A 21,906-nucleotide genomic window follows, 5' to 3' on the forward strand; every position below is an offset into this window, starting at 1 on the left:
TATCGCTCTCTACAACTACCTGAAAGGGGGTTGTAGCGAGGTGGGTGCTGGTCTCTTTTCCCAAGTAAGAAGTGATAGGACAAGGGGAAACAGCCTGAAGTTGCGGCAGGGGAGGTTTAGTTTGAATATTAGGAAAAATTTCTTTACTGAGAGGGTTGTCAGGCATTGGAACAGGCTGCCTGGGGAAGTGGTTGAATCACCATCCCTGGAGGTATTTAAAAGATGTGTAGATGTGGTGCTTAGGGACATGGTTTAGTGGTGGACTTGGCAGTGTTAGGTTGACAGTTGGACTCTGTGATCTTAAAGGTCTTTTCCAACCTAAATGATTCTATAATTCAGCTTTTTAATAAAAATGCCTTTTCATCAGCTATGTAGAGTCACTTCAGACATGTTTTTTTTCCTAATTCTCCCTTTGTGAACTAGCATTAAGGCTGAGTCTCTATTTGAGTCCTTACAAATGGTATCCTTATTTATCCAGGAGAGCTTTTCTATTCATTTTTGCATTGGAGTCTTAGCAAGTTTACATTTTATTTATTTCCAGCAAGCTTGTTGCAGGGAGCTTACTAAGTGCTGCAGAAACAGAGAATCCAACATTGAAGAGCACAGTTACATGACACCCTAAAGGCATAAGCACCGTTTATTTGGAGAGGTAAAGGAGCAGACAGTCAGCAAAATTCATGGCTTGATGTTTTTATACAAGGCTAACCCTTATGGAAGCTGCATTCCTGCAGCTCTGCTGGAAAGTAAATGAACCAAGAAAATTCTGTCCTCAAGTTGATGTAGGAAAACGTAATTGTTTTTTCCTCTGATGTTCATTTTGTCATATTTTAGGAGGAGTTCTTAACATGCCAGTGTTTTTTTGACTATGAATTGGTTTTATAACATTTTTATTTTTACATGTATATATGTGGGAGAGGGAGAGACAGTGAGGGTTGTGCTGGAAATCAGGCAAAGTTTTGCATTCTTGAACAGCTGATAGTTATTTTAAATAATATTTCCCAAAGGCGTTGGGTCCAATGAGGGACACATCAAATGATATTACACAGTGGTGGCTCTGTACTTCAGTAACCTTCTAATTTCTTTCAAAGGACATAAAATGTTTTGGAGATAAAGTAGGCTTTTTATCCTCTTCAGTGACAATGTATTTGTGTACAGCCAGTTTATGCAAGCAGCAGTGCTCACTGAGGTCAACAGGGCTAGAAGTGAAATGAAAGGTCAGTCCAGTTGTGCACGACAGCTTCCTTGAACATTTAGTAATTTCTCTGAAAATTAGTCTGCCCACATCCCGCTGCTGGGTGTTGAAGCACTGAGACATTCAAAATTCTATCATAAATTTGGATTTATTGCTGGCAGAAGCAAAAAAGCCTCTGCCCTCTTTTGATAATACTGCCAGGTGTTTTGGATGCAATTTTAAATGAAGCATAGAGTAGGTGAAAAGCATATAAAAGAAGAAAACACTGTAAGGAGGTTCCAAAAAAACACATGCTAGAAAAAGAAGGGTTATTAGAGAGTCAACAAGGTCAGACCTCACAGTGTGGGGCCAGTTTCCTCTGGGCGGTATGTTTGGATAGGGCTAATCAAGTGATGGCTTCTCTCTTGAGGCAGTATGGCCCCAGCCATGGCCACACTACCAGACCACACTTATCTCATTTAAGAGGGTCTTTTACGGACAGTATCCGCCTGTTCACAATATCCAGGTAGAATACCCAGTCAGTCAATTGTCTGAGGGTATGGACTTTATAAGAAGTGCCATTTTTCCTTTCAGTTCTACAAAAATGCAAGGCTTTGTGCTATTTGTAGCCTTGCAGGCTGTGTATGCTGCATTATTTTTTTTTATGTTGAAAAATTGTAGTGAGATTGCTTGCAATAACACCACAGTTAGGGGAGAGCTGAGTTCCTGGGAAGAGCTGAGTTCCCACGATATGTACATTTGACTGCTCTGCGATTCTCTCCAGCTTCACTGAATATTCCAGAAAATATTCCAAATGGATTAAAAATGCACTGTTTTGCCAAAAGGAAAGAGATGCGAAGCCCAAATTCTGTTGAAAAACTTAAAACTGCAGTTATACATACACAAAAGGACCTTGGAAATAGTCGTTTAAGTAGAATTTGATGTTTTGTTGCCAAATAATACTTGCTGTCATGACTTTTATTCTAAGTCTATAAAATGTTGGATAACGATATATACTTCAACAGAATGTTTGCCTGCAATCATTGTTTAATAGAACCATTCATTTCATTAAGTTCACAGTACTAGAAATCAGCACATTCAGATAGGTAATGATGAATTTATATGCTATAATGAACATTTTTCTTGTTGCTGTTTGCATGTAAAATAGCATAGGAAGAAAAGACAGATACCAAGTTTTTTTGGCATGCTACAAGCTATCATTCTTGACCTGAAAACATCAGAATAATCTGATGGTGAGGATGTGTGTGTTGATGGTACAGTCAGATCAGTGTATAAAGAGGTTTTGAAAGTTTTTGTTCTATGGTCTTGGTTTCTTTCATGTCTTCTGTCAAAGTGGTGTTTGTGGCCTCAAATAAAGAGTAAACTAGTTATAGTCCCCAAAGCAAGCCCAAACAGATTGTAAGGTATTCATCTTAGTGCCTCTCATTTAACTTAGGAGAGAGAGGCACTGAAACTCTAAGGAGCTGGGAATTGTGGATGAAACAATCTATATCAAAATCATTTTGAGGAAACTGGTGAAGAAGTTCCCTTGGGTAAAACTGCATCTGCTGAAGACCCCATTCCTCTAGTTCATATCTGGATGTGGATAGAGATGTCTGTAATGTTAGTGAGGATTTTGGCCTTGTGGGATTTGCACTGCACAGACATAGGTTTGGGAGTATGTACACATTAACAGTCAGGGCTGATGGGATCGATGTTTTCTTGATCAGTCAGAAGGGATACTTTAGTCTTAATTTTCACAAAATAATGAAGACTGAATGGGGATCTTGTTACAGGAAACAAACTGGGATTGAATGACCATGACTTGGTTCATTTTAAAAATTATAAAAGAATAAACAAAAATTGGTTTTTTGGCTCTGGTCTTGATTACAAAAATGGAACATTTTGACAGACTAGTGAGGCTGAGGGATATGAAAGTGACAGAGCTTGATTTTTCCCGGAGTGAAGGATGCTAATGCTTTCTGAACCACAAGGAAGGAAGGGAACTGCCTGAAGAGTGTAATAACTAATTGGAAAATCTTCAGGCAATGGAGAAGAGCCAGCCGACCTTGCTGACTTGTAAAGATTTTTATCACAACTTGTCTTGGCTACATTCTTGTCATTCTGCTAAAACCTAATACCACTGGGTGTTCCTACTGGGATCTCAGCAACTTTTGTAATGTCCTAGAGTCATCTGATGATGAGGGGTTTTTTGTTGCTGGACACGGATCTTACTTTGTCTTGATATCTCAATCCATCCATCCTCAATTTGAGGCAAACCGTACATATCTAAGTTTTTCAACATAATCGCACTCGTCTTGCAAGTAGACTTTGTGGGTGCACATGGGTTGCTGTGATGTAAACCTTCTGTAGAAATGCTGACTGCTTTAATAATTAGCTTTTCTTTCCTGCTTTTATTTTCATCCCCTGTGTCTGATCTCTTTAATGATAACTTTATGTGGTTGTGGTGCTTCCTACCTGATAATAAAAGATTGGTTGGTTTTTGATATGTGTTTTGGTGTTTTTTGGTGGGTTTTTTGTTGTTGTTGGTTTTTATGGTTTTTTTGTTGTTGTTCGTTTTTTGTTGTTGTTGTTTTTGCTTTGGAATTACAACTGTTTTCATTTCCTGCAAGCACTTGAGACCCAAGCTGCACCAGCTGAATCAGAGATGTGCAACTGCACCCTGTTAGCCACAAGAAGCTGTTCCTGGAAGTGTGGTGCTCAGTGAGTTGGTGGATAGCATAGCAGTTTCTCATGTATGGTTAGTGTCACAGAGAGGGAATGTGTGCAGAGACATATATATATAAAAATATATATATATATGTGTCACTTATGGCACAGAGGGTGTGAAGGCAAGATCTTGGGTTTGGCCAGCTGGCTTTTTGGTGACTGTAAAACAATTGACAGGGCAGGAGATTGAGTGATTGGAGATGGTACTCTGAAAATGGTGGGTGGGGAAGCAAGGGAAATGCTGCACAGGGAAAAAGCATTTTGTGTCTTGCACTACAAGTGAAGCAGGCTTGGGATTAGTTTCAGGCAGTGGGGGCATAGGTCATAACTCTGGAAGCTATAAAATTCATATTTTATATGAATTCATATATGAGATATAGCTCTTATATTTTATATAGGGCTATAAAATCTTTCTTTTGAAAACTTACTGCATCCTGACAATGCTTCCTCTCTTCCTCCATGCTTGCAAAGGTCCATTTACATGGCACAGTAGCTTTTGGTCAGGTGTGTCTTGAGGAGGAATGTTTTCTTCCAGACCTTAGTACACAGGCTTCAGTTTAAGTTCTGCTGTGAATTTTCTTGCTGTAGTGAAAAGTAAAACTACATCTAAACTAAAAAGCCAATCACACAACAACAAAAAAATCCACCTTAAGTAGATTAGATTATTAGATAGATGAAAAAATGGAAAATGTCTTGTGAGCTATAGGACACGGGGCCTCTCACTTTTCAACTGGTACAGCCAACAGCTAGAAAGAGATTTAATGTGCTGTTCTTGGTGAGGTTGTACTGGTTTGCTGCTAACATGTGTTGCATTAAACTGTACTTAGTCTTGTGCTTGCCAAGGAATGTGACTAGGTTAGCAAGCTGCTTTCTTATCAATCAGGATACAAATGATCCGGAAGAGGAACACAGAGTTCCTAGTGAAGGATCATTGGAAGCAGTACAAGCTTTGCCAATTAGGTTCCTTTTATTTTATTTTATTTTATTTTTTTTCACATCAGTGGAATTCTGCATACAAATGTAGTTGGGCAGAGTGTGTCAAACAGTACAAATCATTGTTACGATACATTAATCAAGGGCATGGAAGAAGAGCTCTGGGAGAGAAGATTCCCCTGTCTTACGTAAGCTTTGATCTGCAGTCCCTTGGTCACCTTGTCTCCTTCCATTAGGACTTCTGATCCCAGAAGGAATAAAATTTGCTGTCTTCTGGCCCTGACAACTTCCTTACAAAGTTGTTCAAAAGACATGAGATGCTAAGGCTAAAGTCCTGGATAAAAGTACTTCTGTGCACACCCTTTTAACAGTTTTCTTCCCGTGCGCTCCACACCCCCCCCCCCCCCCCCCCCCCCCCGCTATGCTTTCATGCAGTTACAAAGTTAGAAATGGTAGTGACTAGAATCTGGATGCAACTTAAACTTTGTATCTTCATTCATCCTTAGAAATCTTTTTTGTATGTCATGCTCTTATCTCTGAGAAGTGATGGAAGCCTCTGTATCTTTGAATGTTTTGGGAAATAATTGCATTGTAGGGAATTAACATGCACTTGTAGGGCAGTGAACCAAAAATAAATGGCGTCGAGGTCCTTTTGTTGTACTAGCTAAGCACCCTGTTGATCGGATACTTGTGAATTTTCATTCTGGAATGCCCCGTATGAGTCCAGCTCCCTGTGCCTCTTCCTTGCAACCCCCCATACTGTCCCTTCCCCTTTGCTGCAGCACTAGGCTGACTTTGCCTGCAGTTCTGACTCGATCTTTTTCCTCGTGGGTTGCACAACAGATCCTCAGTTGGAGCCCTGGAAGTACAGAAACAAAAGAAAGAATAGCCTTGTGGTCAAGGTACTAGCCTGAAACTTGGATTTTTATACGTTTTGTCAGACTTGGTTTGTTATAGTGCTCGGAAGTCCCTTAGGGGATTGTTGACAAAAGGTATTTTGTCTCTTAATCACTTTTTGAATTCAATGGGAGATTGTATGTCTAAATATCCACGAGTTTTATCCTGTATATGTTTGTTTACTGTCTGCAAAGGAGAGAACAATACTTTGTTACCTCGTAGGACTGGGGGGAGCAAAAGGAGGGATAGCTATTCTTCAGAAATATCTCTATCCTGGAGATAAGAGGGAGGTGCTCTGTATTTACCCTCACCTCTCCTCTGAACCTTCTTCCCTGATAACACCTGCTTGAGTAGATAACCTTCTCTTCCTAATAAGCACACATATATTTACATATGCACACATTTTCTTATACACACACATGCGTGCATATATAGGAATGTATATGTACTATATCTTAAATGTTACTGTTTTTTATACTTCATATAGTATATAAAATATACTTCAATCTGAAGTGAAATACTTTCTCTATTTTGTGTAACCCACTGTTTTTACATTCAATCAATTAATTTTTGTTAGGGCTGGGCCACAAGCATGGCTGCAGAAAGATGTTGGTGTTTTGCCCAGTGTTAGTGGTTGCTGTGCTAAGGCCTGTCCTCGCCGTCCATGCAGCTTATGTCCTGACTATTTATGATTAATAAAATGCTGGTCCCTTGGCTGCTTCTCACCATGTGTTAAGTCTGGATGGATGGATGGATCTGAACTGCAGCCATTGCTAGGTAGAAAACAGCTTGCTAACACACAGTTTAAGGGAAGAAACAAACAATTTGTGTATGGTTGAAAGGGCACAGATAATAAGGTAAATAAGTTCTGAGTAAAATGGTCCCTAAGCATTCTTTTCCTGCCTCACAGGTGTTTGTAAGGTGCTTTGAGATCATTTATATAGAGATCACAATATCCTTGCACAACTCTTCTCAAATTTTCCTCTGAACAGAGAAGAAACTTAATATGAACTGTTTCTGCGCGGGGGGTCATGTTTCTTAGGCTCACAGAATGCTTTACTCACTAGCAGTCACTCTGATTTGTCTTTAAGATTAGTGATTTTTTTTCAATTAAAACAGAATGTAAAAGTATTGCTCATTTAGAAAGCATTATTGTGTGTTTATAAGTACCCTTGAATGTACTTATCCACTGGGAGCATGCAGATGTCTGTTGGAATTTAATTTCTCTGCAGCATGTTGGGGGTGGGGACAGAAGAGAAGTAGCCAGAAAATTATGGTTGCTGCAGTAAATACCAGGTTTCTCCCAGTGACCTGCGCTGACTGCAGAGCTTATTACATCTGATGTAAGCATAAAACATCTGTTCAGCAATGCTGTTCTCTGGCTGGTCTGTATTTGTACCAGCAAATTATGCGTTCTTGGCTGATTGTTGCCTGTTGTGGGGAGTCATGAAGAAAAGGAGGTGTCACATTTTAAAGCTTACTGTAAAAAAGATGTTATGAAATACCTGCAAGGCAGCACTGCTCATTAAGCAGTGGAAACCTTGCCTCACCTCTGTGGTGTGGTCCTTTCTGAGCTCCACAGTCGTAGGTGTGCAGGCCAGCAGGAATCCTGTGGGTGGATGGTGTAGCCTGTAGCAAGCAACATGGATGGTGAATAGGGCTGTTGTTTCAGAAAGTTAACTTTAGAGTCCCCTAAGGGTGTTTTTTATTTGGGGGTTCCTACAAAGTCAGTCTGTGTTGTCGGCTGGTGACACCCAGCGATAAGGCAGAGGTGGTGAACCTTGTGCTCTCGATCTAGCAAATTCTTCTTTGGAGTACAGTACTGCTGCTGGTACATGGTGTGCGCTGTCCTTGCTCTGAGGCATCGAAGGTGAATCCAGGGCACTGCCTTCAGCAGCTTGCGATTTTGCTTGGTTTCAGTCACTGTGAGCAAAGCTGGCACTTCCACTGAGGTGGCTCTTACCCGACCGAAAAGGGTGCAGCAGCGCTGGTCGTATGTGCTTTTGTATTGGTTTTATGTGGCAAGGTTTTGGTAGCGGGGGGGGTTACAGGGGTGGCTCCTGTAAGAAGCTGCTGGAAGCTTCCCCTGTGTTCGAGAGAGAGCGAGCCCATACCAGCCGGCTCTGAGACGGACCCACCGCCGGCCAAGGCCGAGCCAATCAGTGATTGTGGTTACGCCTCTGTGATAACATTTTTAAGAAGGAAAAAAAAGTTGGGACGCGGAAAAACAGCCACCGGAGAGAGGAGTGAGAACATGTAAGAGAAACAAGCCTGCGGACACCAAGGTCAGTGCAGAAGGAGGGGGAGGAGATGCTCCAGGCGCCGGAGCGAAGATTCCCCTGCAGCCCGTGGTGAAGACCCTGGTGAGGCAGGCTGTCCCCCTGCAGTCCAGGGAGGTCCATGGTGGGGCAGATATCCACCTGCAGCCCGTGGAGGACCCCACGCCGGAGCAGGTGGGTTCCTGAAGGAGGCTGTGACCCCGTGGGAACCCTGCGCTGGAGCAGGTTCCTGGCAGGACCTGCGGATCTGTGGAGAGAGGAGCCCACGGAGCAGGTTTTCTGGCAGGACTTGTGACCCCATGGGGGACCCACGCTGGAGCAGTCTGTGCCTGAAGGACTGCACACCGTGGAAAGGACCCATGCTGGAGCAGTTCGTGAAGAACTGCAGCCCGTGGGAATGGCCCACGTTGGAGAAAGTTCGTGGAGGACTGTCTCCCGTGGGTGGGACCCCACGTTGGAGCAGGGGAAGAGTGTGACGAGCCCTCGCCCTGAGGAGGTGAAGCGGCAGAAAATAACATGTGATGACCGTAAACCCCATCCCTGTCCCCCTTGTGCCGCTGGGGGGGCTTGGTGGAGAAATCCGGGAGTGAAGTTGTGCCCGGGAAGAAGGGAGGGGTGGAGGGAAGGTGTTCTGAGATTTCGTTTTATTTCTCATTTACCTTACTCTGGCTGATTTGTAATAAAAAGTGAGCTAATTTTCCCTAAGCTGAGTCTGTTTTGCCCGTGATGGTAATTAGTGAATGATCTCTCCCGTCCTTATCTCGACCCGCAAGCTATTTGTTATATTTTCCTCTCCCCTGTCCAGCTGAGGATGGGGGAGTGATAGAACGGCTTTGGTGGGCGCCCGGCGTCCAGCCAGGGTCAACCCATCACAGCTTTGCAATAGCTTTTACCCCCTCAGGCTACAGAGCTGCAGCGGGTGCGCCTGCACAGCGGGTTGGCCGTGGGGGGCCGTCCTGGGGCAGCTCCCCAGGGCTGGGGAGTCCGTGTAATACAGCAATTCCTGCTCTGGTTGTGCCCAGTGCGGTTTGATGGACTCCCTTACAACCTGATAAGCTGGCTAGCGGGTGGCTCTGAACGGTGGGCAGAGTATCAGCTACATGAATAGAGTACAAAGCCGTCTGAGGTCACCGATGTTCTTTTATCTGGTTTACAGGCTCTGTAGCTGCTGCTATTAGATATAGGAAGAAAAAGCTTGTCATGGGATGTTTTACATTCTAAACAACACCTTGTTTGGGTGGGGTTTGTTTCGTTTTGTTTTTAATGTAGTGTTTCTGAAGGGGATCCTGGCAATAAGTATGAGCCACCAGCCTGAGCAGTTCTTTTGTACCGATGCTTTTGAATCTGTGTCTGTGTTAGCGTATTTCCTAGAGAAGTAGCCGAGACAGGATTATTCACACCTCAGATTAAATTTATTTATTTTATTAGCAGCAGCTTCAGTATCTTCAATTTTCAGCACTTGGTGAAGATGCAGAATTTGCTTTTTTTGCGAGAAAGCCTTCGTGTGTGTTTCCATGTGTGACTCTTGTTTCCATGGCATCAACCTTTAAGCTTGAGAAGCATTGGTGGGAGCATTAGCCAGTGAATAGGCATTAGGAACCAGCCCTGCTCCCATGTAGGGCTCTGACTTGTGGTGAGGATAATGACACGGGATATGGTGATGATTTATGCATTGTAATAGTCAGGGCTTAAAGCTTTGCCTGTCTGCAATATTGTGGAATAGAAGACTTGATGCAATCCTGCTAGTGCTCTTGCAAAGGCATTGCTTTTCCTGCTGCTTTGCCTTGACTTTTCTGAAGATGAGGCCATGCTGGACTGTGCTGTGGCTTGAATTATTCTTCTTGCCCTGTTTTCCCAAATGCTTTAATGTCTTGGCTAAGCACCTCTATCCTAAAGAGTCTGTTTTGTCTTCCTTGCCATTGTTGTGTTAGGATGGCAGTGACCAAATATTTTCATGTCACAGTTGTGGTGCAGGTACATCGTGAGTAGTAGCGATTGCAGTATTTATTTGTAACACAATTGCTCAAGCTAGTCTGTCTGTCAGTCTTGGGCATCTCTTTTCCAGTAAATGCTCAAGCACAGTGAGCCAATTACAAGGACTGTTTTGTTAACTTCCATGGTTTTATGTTATGCAGACATTGAGGTGATTGTAGCAGTTTCTCTGGCGGTAAAAACTATAAAGTTATGCACTCACAAAACCATATAAAATTTTGATGGTATGGACTTCTATTTTTTTATATATAACTGAGCATATACTTCTGTTTTATATTGTATCTTTATATATATATCTTTTATATATATTAAATCTACTTTTAAGAAGTAGAAGAATGTGTTTATTAATTTTCTCCAGCTCAGTAGTACGTGTAACAGGCAAGTAGGTGCAAGACCTAACGGATACATGAAGTGGATACAGGGTTTTGAGGGGATTGCTTGTGTTTCGATTTAAAACTTGAGGGCACTCAGCAGAGTAACCTGGTGTAAGATGATGTCTATGTTACGTCAGACAATTATGCCAGCAGTGACACTGCAAAAGAATTCGATAGGAGAAACAAACCCTTGCAGTAAGGCAGTGGGCTGCTCTCAGTGCTTGTGTTACCATCATTTGTGAAGAATTTAGGAAAGTTTAGTGAGTGATACTACATGATATATGCTAAAGCAACTTAAACATCTGACATGTTCACAGCAGCTGCAAAGAAGAAAGCAAAATACATTGGCTATGAGTTCACTTTGAAAAGAAATTCATAACTGATTTCCATCACTAATGAATGAGCTTGTGAGAAAATGTTTGCATTGGTTTCTTTTTTTCTGCGGCTTTAAAAAATTAAACCAGCCTGCTGCTAATAGAAGAGTTGAGTTCTATGGTATTTTTTTCTCCATTCTAGACAAATGACCATAGGGATCATATCGCTTCAGGTTTCTCACACTGAGCCTGTATACTTTGTGCAGTTTTTCAGGGATCATCTGGAAAAACAGTATAGATAGGAGAAATGGAGATCCTCGTTGCCCTTCTGATTCCCAGCTGTCTCCGTATGGCTCTGATCTTGCAAAGGCTTAATCTGTGTTTGCTCTATGCCCATGAATAGTCCTGTTGGATCCAGTGGATGTTGTCAAGGGTGTGATGTTTTTGCAGAATTGTGGCTAGTCTTGCTCCTGAGGATTGAAATGTCAGTGGTGACTGTATTTTGAAAAGAAAATGCCTGTTTATTAACAAAACAAACATACTCTCCTGCCACTAAGCCCCTAAGTGAGCCTACAAATGAAAATTCGTTTAAAAGTGAGAACACTTCAACCTTGATTTTTGCATCCTACAAACTGTAGTTGTTTGTTTCAGGTTAATTTTTAATTTCCTGTCATAATGGTGGTTGTCTTCATACTGGTAAGCGGGGTTTTTTTAATTCATTCATACTTCTTTTTCAGATCGCATGTGGCTCAGAGCATAATCTGGCAGTAGTTGGTAAGTAGCTTAATTTTATATCAAATCCTCTCACCTTTTTTTCATTTTGAAGTAGCACAAGATGAAAGAAAAACGTGCACATCTTACATACTGAGTGATTAAGGGCACTGTGTGCAGCTGAAAGGAGGAAAGTAACATATAGATGTGGAAGATAGAAGAAGAGAAACGGGTAGCATAAATGGTGATGATGAAAAGGTGCCCTCATTGACCAGACCCAGTAAGAAAAGAGGGGTTGATGGATGTAACAGCAAAATACATCTGCAAAGTGCTGTTTTAGAATGGAGCTGTTGCAATAATTCAAGCTGCAGATTCAGAGTAGCATCTAAACTTGAAGCTGGTCAAAAGTATCTTTGTTTAACATGGAAATTTTTCAATGAAAAATAATCCTGGATCTTTCGTTGTTCAAAGTTTGGAAAAATCTTCAAAATGTCAGTCAATGGTAGTCAGGTTCTTCAGTGCATCTTAGTATAATGCAGCTGTTGTAGTAATGATGAAAGTACTAGGAAGCTAATGTTGGTGGAAAAATTGAATTTTGTCTACTAGTTCCAGGAACAATCAGATTCTTGCTTTCATGTGATGAGTTGATAACTGAAGTTTGATACGTCATTGCTGCTATTTATAATTACATGTTTAAGAACATTTTTAACTGTAGTTTTTCTGGTGCTTTATAAAGGAGGTCAGCATAATTATCCCCATTAATAAACAGGGTGAGAGATGAAGAAAGGAATTCTATGCTAATCGGAGCTGGAAATGAAACAGTCTTCTAAGGTTCAGGCCAGTACTCCATCCACATAGACATTTTTGATTGCCATGACTGATGCATCAGATGTTAAGTGAAGAATTTCTTTGATTTTTCTTAAGTGTGGTGTGACAGGTGTGGAGAAACCAGCTATTTGTTATCCAACCTGCATTACATGTCCTAATTCTTAAGGTATTTATTTTAGCTTGGTGTCTTATCAGTCTCATTACCTGGCCACAGAGGTGGTGTTCTGTATATATAGTATATTTCCATATATACTGTAGTATATTTTCTAATTCTGCTTCTACAATTAAACCTTGTAGTGAATTTGTTAAGTTCTACTGAGTTTATGGCTGTCTCTAAGAAAAGATTTTCCCTTTACCTTCTACCTCCTTGTTCAGTGTCACATGCCTGTATTAATTGTCAGTCTGGTGTTTCTGAATGTCAACTGAAGAGCAATCTGAAGAATCACATTGTGTTTCTTGCTGAATTGATGAAGTAAAAGTGTACTGCTAGCAGATTCCTCCAGTGTGCACGAAAGCAAAGCATTGAGTTTGAATAACCTTCTCTCTCCCTATGTCCTTTTAAGCTTTCTGCCTTCTAGGCAGAAATCTCTGGAAAAATTGGGTAGGGGAAGGAAATTCTAGAAGAAAGTTACAATAAACTAAGAACTTTGCATATGTAAAGAACATCATAAGCCTGTCTAAGCTGTGTGCTGCACTCATTGAATTCAATGGGAAGATTATCAATGCTGGGAAGCTAGTCAATTTTATTTCAAGGACAACAGAGATGTGATGTTACTATTTTTTTTGAACTAAAGACCTATGATACATTTTATTCCTGAAATGAATTTTTACATGTGCTTTTAAAAGGTTGACTTTTTAGAACACTTTGTGGTAGGATTTCTTTGATCACTTGTCACTCTTGGTTCAAAGCTGTCAGCTGTTACAGTTCTTAAAGATATCACACAGATTTCCATAAATATGTCTACTTGATTGTACAATTTTCTAATAACTTATCATTCAAGCAGAGTTTATTGAGGACAACTATATCATCAGTTTCTTTCTTAATTAGTAAATGCTTGAGTGATTGACTTTTAGACTGAAATAACTCAAGTTCAATATGAAAGGTAAACTGAAAAGCAAGCCTTTAACAGTACAATATTCAAGTCACTATTTCTGGTTGTATATACAAATGTGTTTGTGCTTTTTTTTATTGCATCATCTTTTAAATAGAAACATTTTTAAGACAGAGAGGCTAGATTTATGATTGATTTCACAAATGCTGAAGTTATATTCCAGTCATCTTGCTGATGATACAAACTGATCTGTAGGGCTAGCAAGCAGTTAGTGTCTTCACGTTACTTTATATAGTCTGCATTCATTTGTACGGTTCAGTTATTTGAATTCTCTTTTCCTGCTTTCTTCTACTGAAGTCAGTGCAAAATTTGGCTGTTCTCTTCACTGATGGCACTGACTCCTTTTTTCATGGGTAAATTGGAAGAAATTCAGTTTTCATTTGATCATGACATAAATGTTTGATATAAAGGAAAAGGAGGTGTGGGATGTCTCCAAATATACCTACATTTCTAAACTTAGTGAGTTAAAAGTAATAATTAGTACATGAAAAACTGTAAACATCTTCATTTCTAGCTCTTGGTGAAAACACTTAAAATTTTGTTTTGTTTTGGTGTTGTCCTGTGATACTAATTCTAAAATTTGCAAGTATTGTAATATTTTTCACGTTTGTATGACTTTTCACTTGAAAACAAAAATCCCTGCCTAATAAGAAAAAAAACCTTGCACTTTTCACCTCAATCAAGGACTAATCATCGTGGAAGCCAGCCTATTCTTGATTGAAAAAAATGAATAGTTATTTAATAAATGCCGTATAACTTCTCACATCTGAAAAACATCTTCCAACACTGAAAACTGTGTATGTACTTACTGAGCATAGCAAAGGCTGGCTTTTCAACCTGAGTACAATAGCCACACTGTGTAGCACTGAACTTCATGATATTAAGACAGAATCTTTCAACAATTGAAATACACAATGGAACTAAATCACAGTGACAAAATTGAACTTTTCCAGGTTTGGGAGTCTATAGTGTTTTCAACACTGAAGAAGTGAGGAGTCAACACTGAAAAAGTGGGGAGGTTTGATTCTTACCCTGAAAAGCATGTGACTAAAAATGGTATTTATGGAGAAGGCTCTTACCAAGTTCCTACCCACTCCCCCTAAGAATTTGAACCTTTCTTTTAAAAGAGAATACTTATCCTTTAAGAGAACACTTAGCATGCCACATGCAGCTCATGCAATGCCTTGACTGTCCTGAAACCGCAGGGCACAGGACAGAATGCCTTGAAGAGCCTCCAAATGCAAATGCCTTATTTTAATAAAAATTAAACACAGAAATTTTATTCAAGCCTCCTTGAAGTAGTAAAAAAACCAAACACCCCCCCCTCCTAACACCATTCCCCCAGCCCCCCCCCCCCCCAACATTACAGGATTGACACTTTTATAGTCTGGGTCTCCCCAAACCTTGGTAGAGCCTGGGTCTCCCCAAACTTTGGTAAAGCATAATATCCCTTTTTGGTCTTGCTTTTAGCCATTTTCTCAACCTGTATAAACCAATAAAAATCTTCTAAAGAAAAGGTACTGGAAGATGTGTAGGGAGAAGTGCTTGTTTTAAAAACAGTTTTAAAAACTTATTAGCTTCAGTTGAAGTCCATCTTTAAAGCAGCCTTCAAAGGGGAATTTGGGTCCCCTTTACTGTATGTTTATAAGCAGTTATTTCTCACCTGGTCTATGCATGCCTACAGTAGTGCAGTGGCTGATACCAAATCTAATTGGTGATTTTTCTGCTAATGTAACAGGTAACTTGGACACTTTAAGTGTTTTTGTGTGTTTGGAAGAGAAAGACATGGACCTTTCAAGTAAACATTTTCTTGTATGGTGTTTTGAAGGGGAAAAGTGTTTGGATGTGTGGCTACTTCAAATAGTGCAAATGGCTTTTCCTTGCATTTATATAGTCAGTGTGGTGAATTCTGACTGCTGCTCAGGGCAATGCTATTTTCTTGCATGGAGGATTTAAAACCTTCAGTGAGATAGACCACAAATCCTGGCTTTGATACCACTGTGTAGTGACTCACTGCAAGGGCACTGTCAGTGCAGGTGGTGGTGGTGCAGCAGTGTTCACAAGAAGAAACTGGACTTTGTGATTATTGTCATTGTGCAGTTACTCCCTTGATACTTGTCTCTGTCTCCTTTGGACCTTTTTCTTTTCAGGTTAGCTACTTAGCACTGCTTTTCCCTGTGCGTAATGGTGGTGGGGAGGGCAATGTGTAATTAATGTTACAACAACAACAACAAAAAAAGCCCTAAATGTCCAAGCTGGCCACCCAACCATAAGCGTGTTTTGCACACAGAAGCACAAGTGACGTGTGAGGAGACGAGTCCCTGTCTGATCACACTGAGCCCCATTTCAGTGTGTTCAATGCAACAGCATTTTCATACAACATTTTTAAAAACACTTCTCAACTTTCTGCTAAATAATAGGCCCTTCCAGAAAAGGGTTAGTTTTGTCTCCTGTTGCCTTTTTTGTTTGCTGTATTTTGGAATGTGTGATCTGTTTCAAGATCAAGTTAAATCCAGTTGGCGGTGGGTCACAAGTGGTGTTCCCCAGGGCTCAGTATTGGGGCCAGTTCTGTTTAATACCTTTATCAATGATCTGGATGAGGGGATTGAGTGCACCCTCAGCAAGTTTGCAGATGACACCAGGTTGGGAGGGTAGGAAGGCTCTACAGAGGGATCTGGACAGGCTGGATCGATGGGCCAAGGCCAATTGTATGAGGTTCAACAAGGCCAAGTGCCGGGTCCTGCACTTCGGTCACAGCGACCCCATGCAGTGCTACAGACTTGGGGAGGAGTGGCTGGAAAGCTGCCCAGCAGAGAAAGACCTGGGTGTGCTGGTTGACAGCCGGCTGAATATGAGCCAGCAGTGTGCCCAGGTGGCCAAGGTGGCCAACAGCATCCTGGCCTGTATCAGAAATAGTGTGGCCGGCGGGAGCAGGGAGGTGATTGTTCCCCTGTACTCGGCACTGGTGAGGCCGCACCTGGGGTACTGTGTTCAGTTTTGGGCCCTTCACTACAGGAGAGACATTGAGGTGCTGGAGCATGTCCAGAGAAGGGCAACCGAGTTGGTGAGGGGCCTGGAGCACAAGTCTTATGAGGAGCGGCTGAGGGAGCTGGGGCTGTTTAGCCTGGAGAAAAGGAGGCTGAGGGGAGACCTTATCGCTCTCTACAACTGCCTGAAAGGGGGTTGTAGCGAGGTGGGTGCTGGTCTCTTTTCCCAAGTAAGAAGTGATAGGACAAGGGGAAACAGCCTGAAGTTGCGGCAGGGGAGGTTTAGTTTGGATATTAGGAAAAATTTCTTTACTGAGAGGGTTGTCAGGCATTGGAACAGGCTGCCTGGGGAAGTGGTTGAATCACCATCCCTGGAGGTATTCAAAAAGCGCGTAGACAAGGCACTCCAGACGATGGTTTAGTGGGCATGGTTGACAGTTGGACTCTGTGATCTTAAAGGTCTTTTCCAACCTAAATGATTCTATGATTCTATTCTAAGATTGTCTTCTCTGTGGCTCATGTTCAACCACTGTTGTAAATATCATGACATGGGCATTCACATTCCTCTGAAGCTGCAGTTCATCCAGTTGGAGAGTAAACAGTAATACTAAATTTAATAGAAGAATAGTCTTTGTAGAGGAAATTAGGATAAAACATCCCTCCACTCAAATGGTTGGTTGTGCTTTAAATGCTCTGATCTAAAGTGTGCGGTAGTGTTAGAGGAGCAGTAAAAGAATTATTATTACATGATGTGTTAAAATTTGTTCCTTATGTTCTTGCACTGGAAGAACATAGTAATAATGAGCTGGAAAACAAATGTCATCAAAGTTATCCCAAACTTTTGAGGAGCTGGTGATTACCGTCCTAAAATGGTGGTGGTGCTGCTAATGGCATCTCAAACACTTTGCTTCCACATTTTGTAATAAGCAAGCTGAAGGGTTCTTACGTGGGGACCCACTACCTCTTAATTAACGAGGTCACATTCTTTTAGTGAAGTTCCATGATTCTAACTAAATTATTGTATAAAGCATCAGTTGAGGAAGTACTGTAACAAATTATGAAAGGCATATTTCTATGGCAGAGTGAGCACCAATGGGGAGAGGAGACGGTGCAGGCTGATGGATGGATCTCTGTGTTATGCTGACAGTATTATTTAGATGTTCACAGCAGCCCTACAAAGCGGCAGATGTAGTCATGTGTCTGACATTCAGTCCCAGGGGACTCGGCAGTCTGTCATAAAGAGAAGAATCATAAATTCTCTCTCTTGCTTTTTGTATTGCTGTAGTATTTGGAGGAATCTTCAGCATACGCAGTGGAGGGCACTGATGTTCAGCAAGGAGCCTCAGTCTGCTAGTCTATTGCTTTATTTATTATGCATGAAAAATCCCAGTGCAGCCAGGGTCTCTATTGTAAAAGTTTCCTGGCAGACCAGCATGGAGTCATGTTGCAGCACGCTGTCTCTTTGCATTGCAGCACTAATCACATTCTCTGCTTATTAAAGGGCACCTGGCAGGACTTTGAGTAACCATCACTGTTGTCATTTTCATGGGGGTTTTATGTTGGCCTTCTAAATTTGTTCTCTGGCAGAGCCATTTTGTATGTCATTTAGCTCTTAATGTGGCTTTGACTGTTAAAATAGCTCTTTGAAATATAAACTGCTTTGGTTATATTAGTTGTGAAAAAGCAGCCTTGCTCATGTCATTAGCTGAGCACCTGTCTTGAGCGCTTTCTACAGAGCTAGATACAGGTCTGCCATCACAGTTTTCCTGTCATGTTTAGATACAGTGAGCCCTAACAGTGCTGTTCAAATGTCTTTTTGCTTTGTGTTTCTTTTCCATAGACTATTTCATGCTCCAGGCAAACTAATTGTTCCTCTGGTAAGATAGAAGCTGCAAATGAATTTCAAATGTCTGATTTTTTTGTGATTTTCCGCAAGTTAAACTCACAAAATCTGATCCTCTGATCTCTTTGAGCTTCTTTTCCAAGGGCTAGTGGGAAGCCAAGCTGCCAACTATTTTATGAATTTGTGGGTGTAAGGTGATGAGGAGAGAAATGAGGAAATGCTAATTTGAGCATTTGGGAAAAGCTTTCTGATGGGGCTAAAAAAAGTTTTGTATCAACCAAAATATCTAAAGTCAGTGGCCGCCGGTTACAGGAAAGGGAGGATATTTTGCTGTGAAAAGCTAATTAGATCCACAGGAAAAAAGTGGATCATATTGACCCCTAGATAGAAACTTCAGAGTTTAGGATAAGATCTGGCTGTACTGCATCTTCTATGACTGAAATGAAGCCTAGATTTTATAGCTACCTTCTCTTTCAGGCTTTGTCACTGTACTGATGCGTGTTTTGGGCGATTTGACTCTGCAGAATGCTTTGTTCATCCTCCTCTCTTCTCTGTGTGGCTTGTCAATTTAGATTGTGAAATCTTTGGAATAAAAACTGCCTTTTAGTGTCTTTTAGCACTGCCTAGCACAACGGGACCTGATTTTATTTTTTTTTTTTAATACTGCATTACAACTAATAATAGTTGCAATCACTTTCCTTCCCCTCAGAGAGGAAATTTTAAAATATAATTAATATTGGTGTGTGTGTGTCTCTATCATAATTTATATCATTTGGCATATAAACAGGTAATAATGCAGTGCTTGTCATATTGTTTACAGTGTGGTTTCCTGTCATTACCAGGTACAGAGCTGCCTAGGCTCTGAAAATAAAAGCTGTTATTTTTCTGTATAAAAAGCTCACAGTTCTTGTAAAATTTTGAATTGAACTTTACATATCACTGTGGTGTCAGCTTATAGTTTATCTAGAGTTGAGCTTTTGTGCACTAACTGTCATTATGTTTCCTGCAAGACACCATATCACATCTGCAGGGATAATTTCTCTGTGTCAAGAACCCTGCAAAAGATGGGTAAGAGGCAAGCATGCAGTATTAACCTCTGGTGACAGCTAAAAATCATCAAGCTGGAACTATGAGTGGCAGTTAGAGGAGATAATTGTTATAGGAAGCTAGCAAACAACCAGGAAATGCTACCAAGCAAGCATTTAACTTGAAGCAGAATGAGTAGAGAGCTCTTGCTTGCAGGTATTTGTGAAAAAGAAAAGTCGTTCCACCTGGTTTTAGAAACTTATGGAGGGCAGGAAGACTTAAGAGTAGGAGCTGCAGTACAGATGCATGCAATCCTTTTTCAGAGAGTTTACTGCATGGATACTAAGTATTTAGAAAACAAATTAGATTTTTATCATATTTGTTTGCTCACAGGCTTTAAGCGGAGCAATTACTTTAAAGTAGAAGAAAAATATATCCGATATATCTAAGGCATATTTATCTTAATTTTCCAGAAAGCCAACAGGAGTAACAAAAATAGTCATCCTTGCTCACCAGAGAGAGATTAAGTGTTTGTTGGCTATAAAATGAAATAAAAGGACGAACAAATGTCTGGCTTCAGGGAATCATCTAGAGCACATAGGAGAGATGCTCACCGAAGTAAAAACACAAGGTCAGAAAAGCAGCTGAAAGCACTTGGAAGTGCAACAAATTATGGTTTCAGTACTATCCTACTGAGCAATGCTTAAGTAAGCTATGCTGATGATTCTGGGTTCTGTACATGTTACAGCCTCAACACTTAAACTTTTAAGTGTATCATTGAGTAGAAATTTTGTACCTTGAGGGTTGACAGGAGGGAAAGGTGGTTTATATTTAGAAAGCTGGCATGAGGAGTACCCTTACTGTGCTGTGGGATTTGTGGCTCTGCAGGAGTGAATGTCTTGCTGTACAGCCTTGGGTTGGCTGCCACATGTTTGTGTGTACTCACTATCCAGCTCCTTTATGGAGCACTAAGACATTTTTCTGTCAGTGCACAAATAAATATGTGTGACCTAGCTTAGTTGGTTACATGTTATAAATGAATAATCTCCGAAGCTTTTTTTCTTCTGATATTTTTTGTGTGTGTGTCTTACTAACACTGTCTTAAATACTCTAGGTAGCTTTCTGCTTAATTAAAGCATCTGAAGTAAGGATTTTTTTGAACATTTGAGAGTGGCTTGATGATGAGTTGGAGTTTTTCGGAAATGCACATTTCAAAGTCATCTTTGCTGCCCAATTTTTGGTTTTTACAATGCATTTTGGTCACATTCTTCAACTGCGCTCTTTTAGTTATGAAGGTCAGAAAATCTCTTAAAAACTAAAGCTTAAAGCAGAGATGCTGACAGTGACATAGGTCTGAGAGATGATGCTGTATATAACCACATAATTGCAAGGCTGGTGATGAAACAGGGACATTTCTGGGACAATACACGTATCCCTCACATGGTTATAATTGCAGAGGACTAAATGCACGCATCAGAGCAGGCTTCTTGAAGCTTTTGTAAACCAAGATTGATGGGGAATTGTTCCTCCAGCTTTCCATAAGGGCAGATCCTCTTTTCCCACTTTAGGAATTAGGACTTTGAACTTGAAGGTAGCAGAAACTGTAGTGGAGAAAATCTGGAGGTATTAGCTGGCAAGCAAGATTGTTTTTCTTACTAATAACAAAGAAGGAGCCATTCAAGCTTGCAAGCCCAGAGAAACATTCAGGGTAAAAATAAAGCATTTTATTAAAAACCATTGGCTTTAGAGAGGTGAGTATTTAAAAAAATATTAGGGCAAAAAAGTCAAACCAGAGATGAAAGTTGGCATATTTGTAAAAATTACCCTTTACTTGTCCTTGCTTTCTGAACTTTTTTCACTCAAACACTTCTTTATGTAAGGGAAGTAACAAAGTAATTAAAATAGGAAATGCTTTTGAGACTCATTTCACTGTTGTGCTTTTTCCTGTGCTTTTTGCAGAGTCTCTGACGAGCAACCAGGCTAAACCAGGACTTTTATTATTTCTGAGAAATGTCTTTGCCTCATTTTATTTTTAGATTGTCGGGCTTATTTGTATAGTGAGAAAGTGAGAAGGACTGAAAGCTATACTGAACAGGGCTTTAAGAGACATTTAACACAGCCCATTTAACATTTCTTGCGGAGCAGCGAGAAGGGTTGATATATTCATGCTGATTAAGTAAATCAAACAGAAATCAGGTCAAGCATGTTATAGTTGTTTATGGCATGGTTTCAAACATAACTGTAGTTAGCAGGAAGCTGAATTAAGTGAGAGACTACTGCTACATATAAAGGTCTTGGTGCCCATCAGTCTTTCAGGAGCAAAATGCCTGTATTACCTGTGTATTTGATTGTGGTAGCTCTAAACTTGCTAAAGATGGTAGCACACCTGTCAGTGTTCTTAAAAACAAGTAAACCCAACCAACAACAGCCACAACAGTGCCCCCCCCAACTGTAGTGATTTTAAAAAACAGTATGCTGAGTCCTTCTTGATAGATTTTTTCGGATGAGATAGTGACATTTTCCCTAGCTTAATAAGCGTTCTGGCCTGCATACTCCTCCCCTCTACAAATCTAGTGGAATAATAACCTTAAGAAGACAATATATGATGTATTGATTCTGGCTTAAACATTGCTTGTGTATATTATAGCACTGATTTGCTAAATTAAATGTTTTCTAGGAAGGCCTTCACATGATGCCAGGAACTCATGT

The 21,906-nt window shown here is 40.7% G+C and overlaps 1 protein-coding gene across 1 annotated transcript in view; it reads left to right on the plus strand.

The window, feature by feature from the left end:
• The window catches only part of SERGEF (secretion regulating guanine nucleotide exchange factor), a 173,766-nt gene that overhangs the window by 92,594 nt on the left and 59,266 nt on the right, over positions 1-21,906 (plus strand). The window contains 1 exon segment of the mRNA XM_069803717.1: positions 11,428-11,464. Coding sequence (XP_069659818.1) covers positions 11,428-11,464 — 37 coding nt within the window.

The sequence above is a fragment of the Haliaeetus albicilla genome, chromosome 16 (assembly GCF_947461875.1).
Source record: "Haliaeetus albicilla chromosome 16, bHalAlb1.1, whole genome shotgun sequence".
Classification (NCBI taxonomy): Eukaryota; Metazoa; Chordata; class Aves; order Accipitriformes; family Accipitridae; genus Haliaeetus; species Haliaeetus albicilla.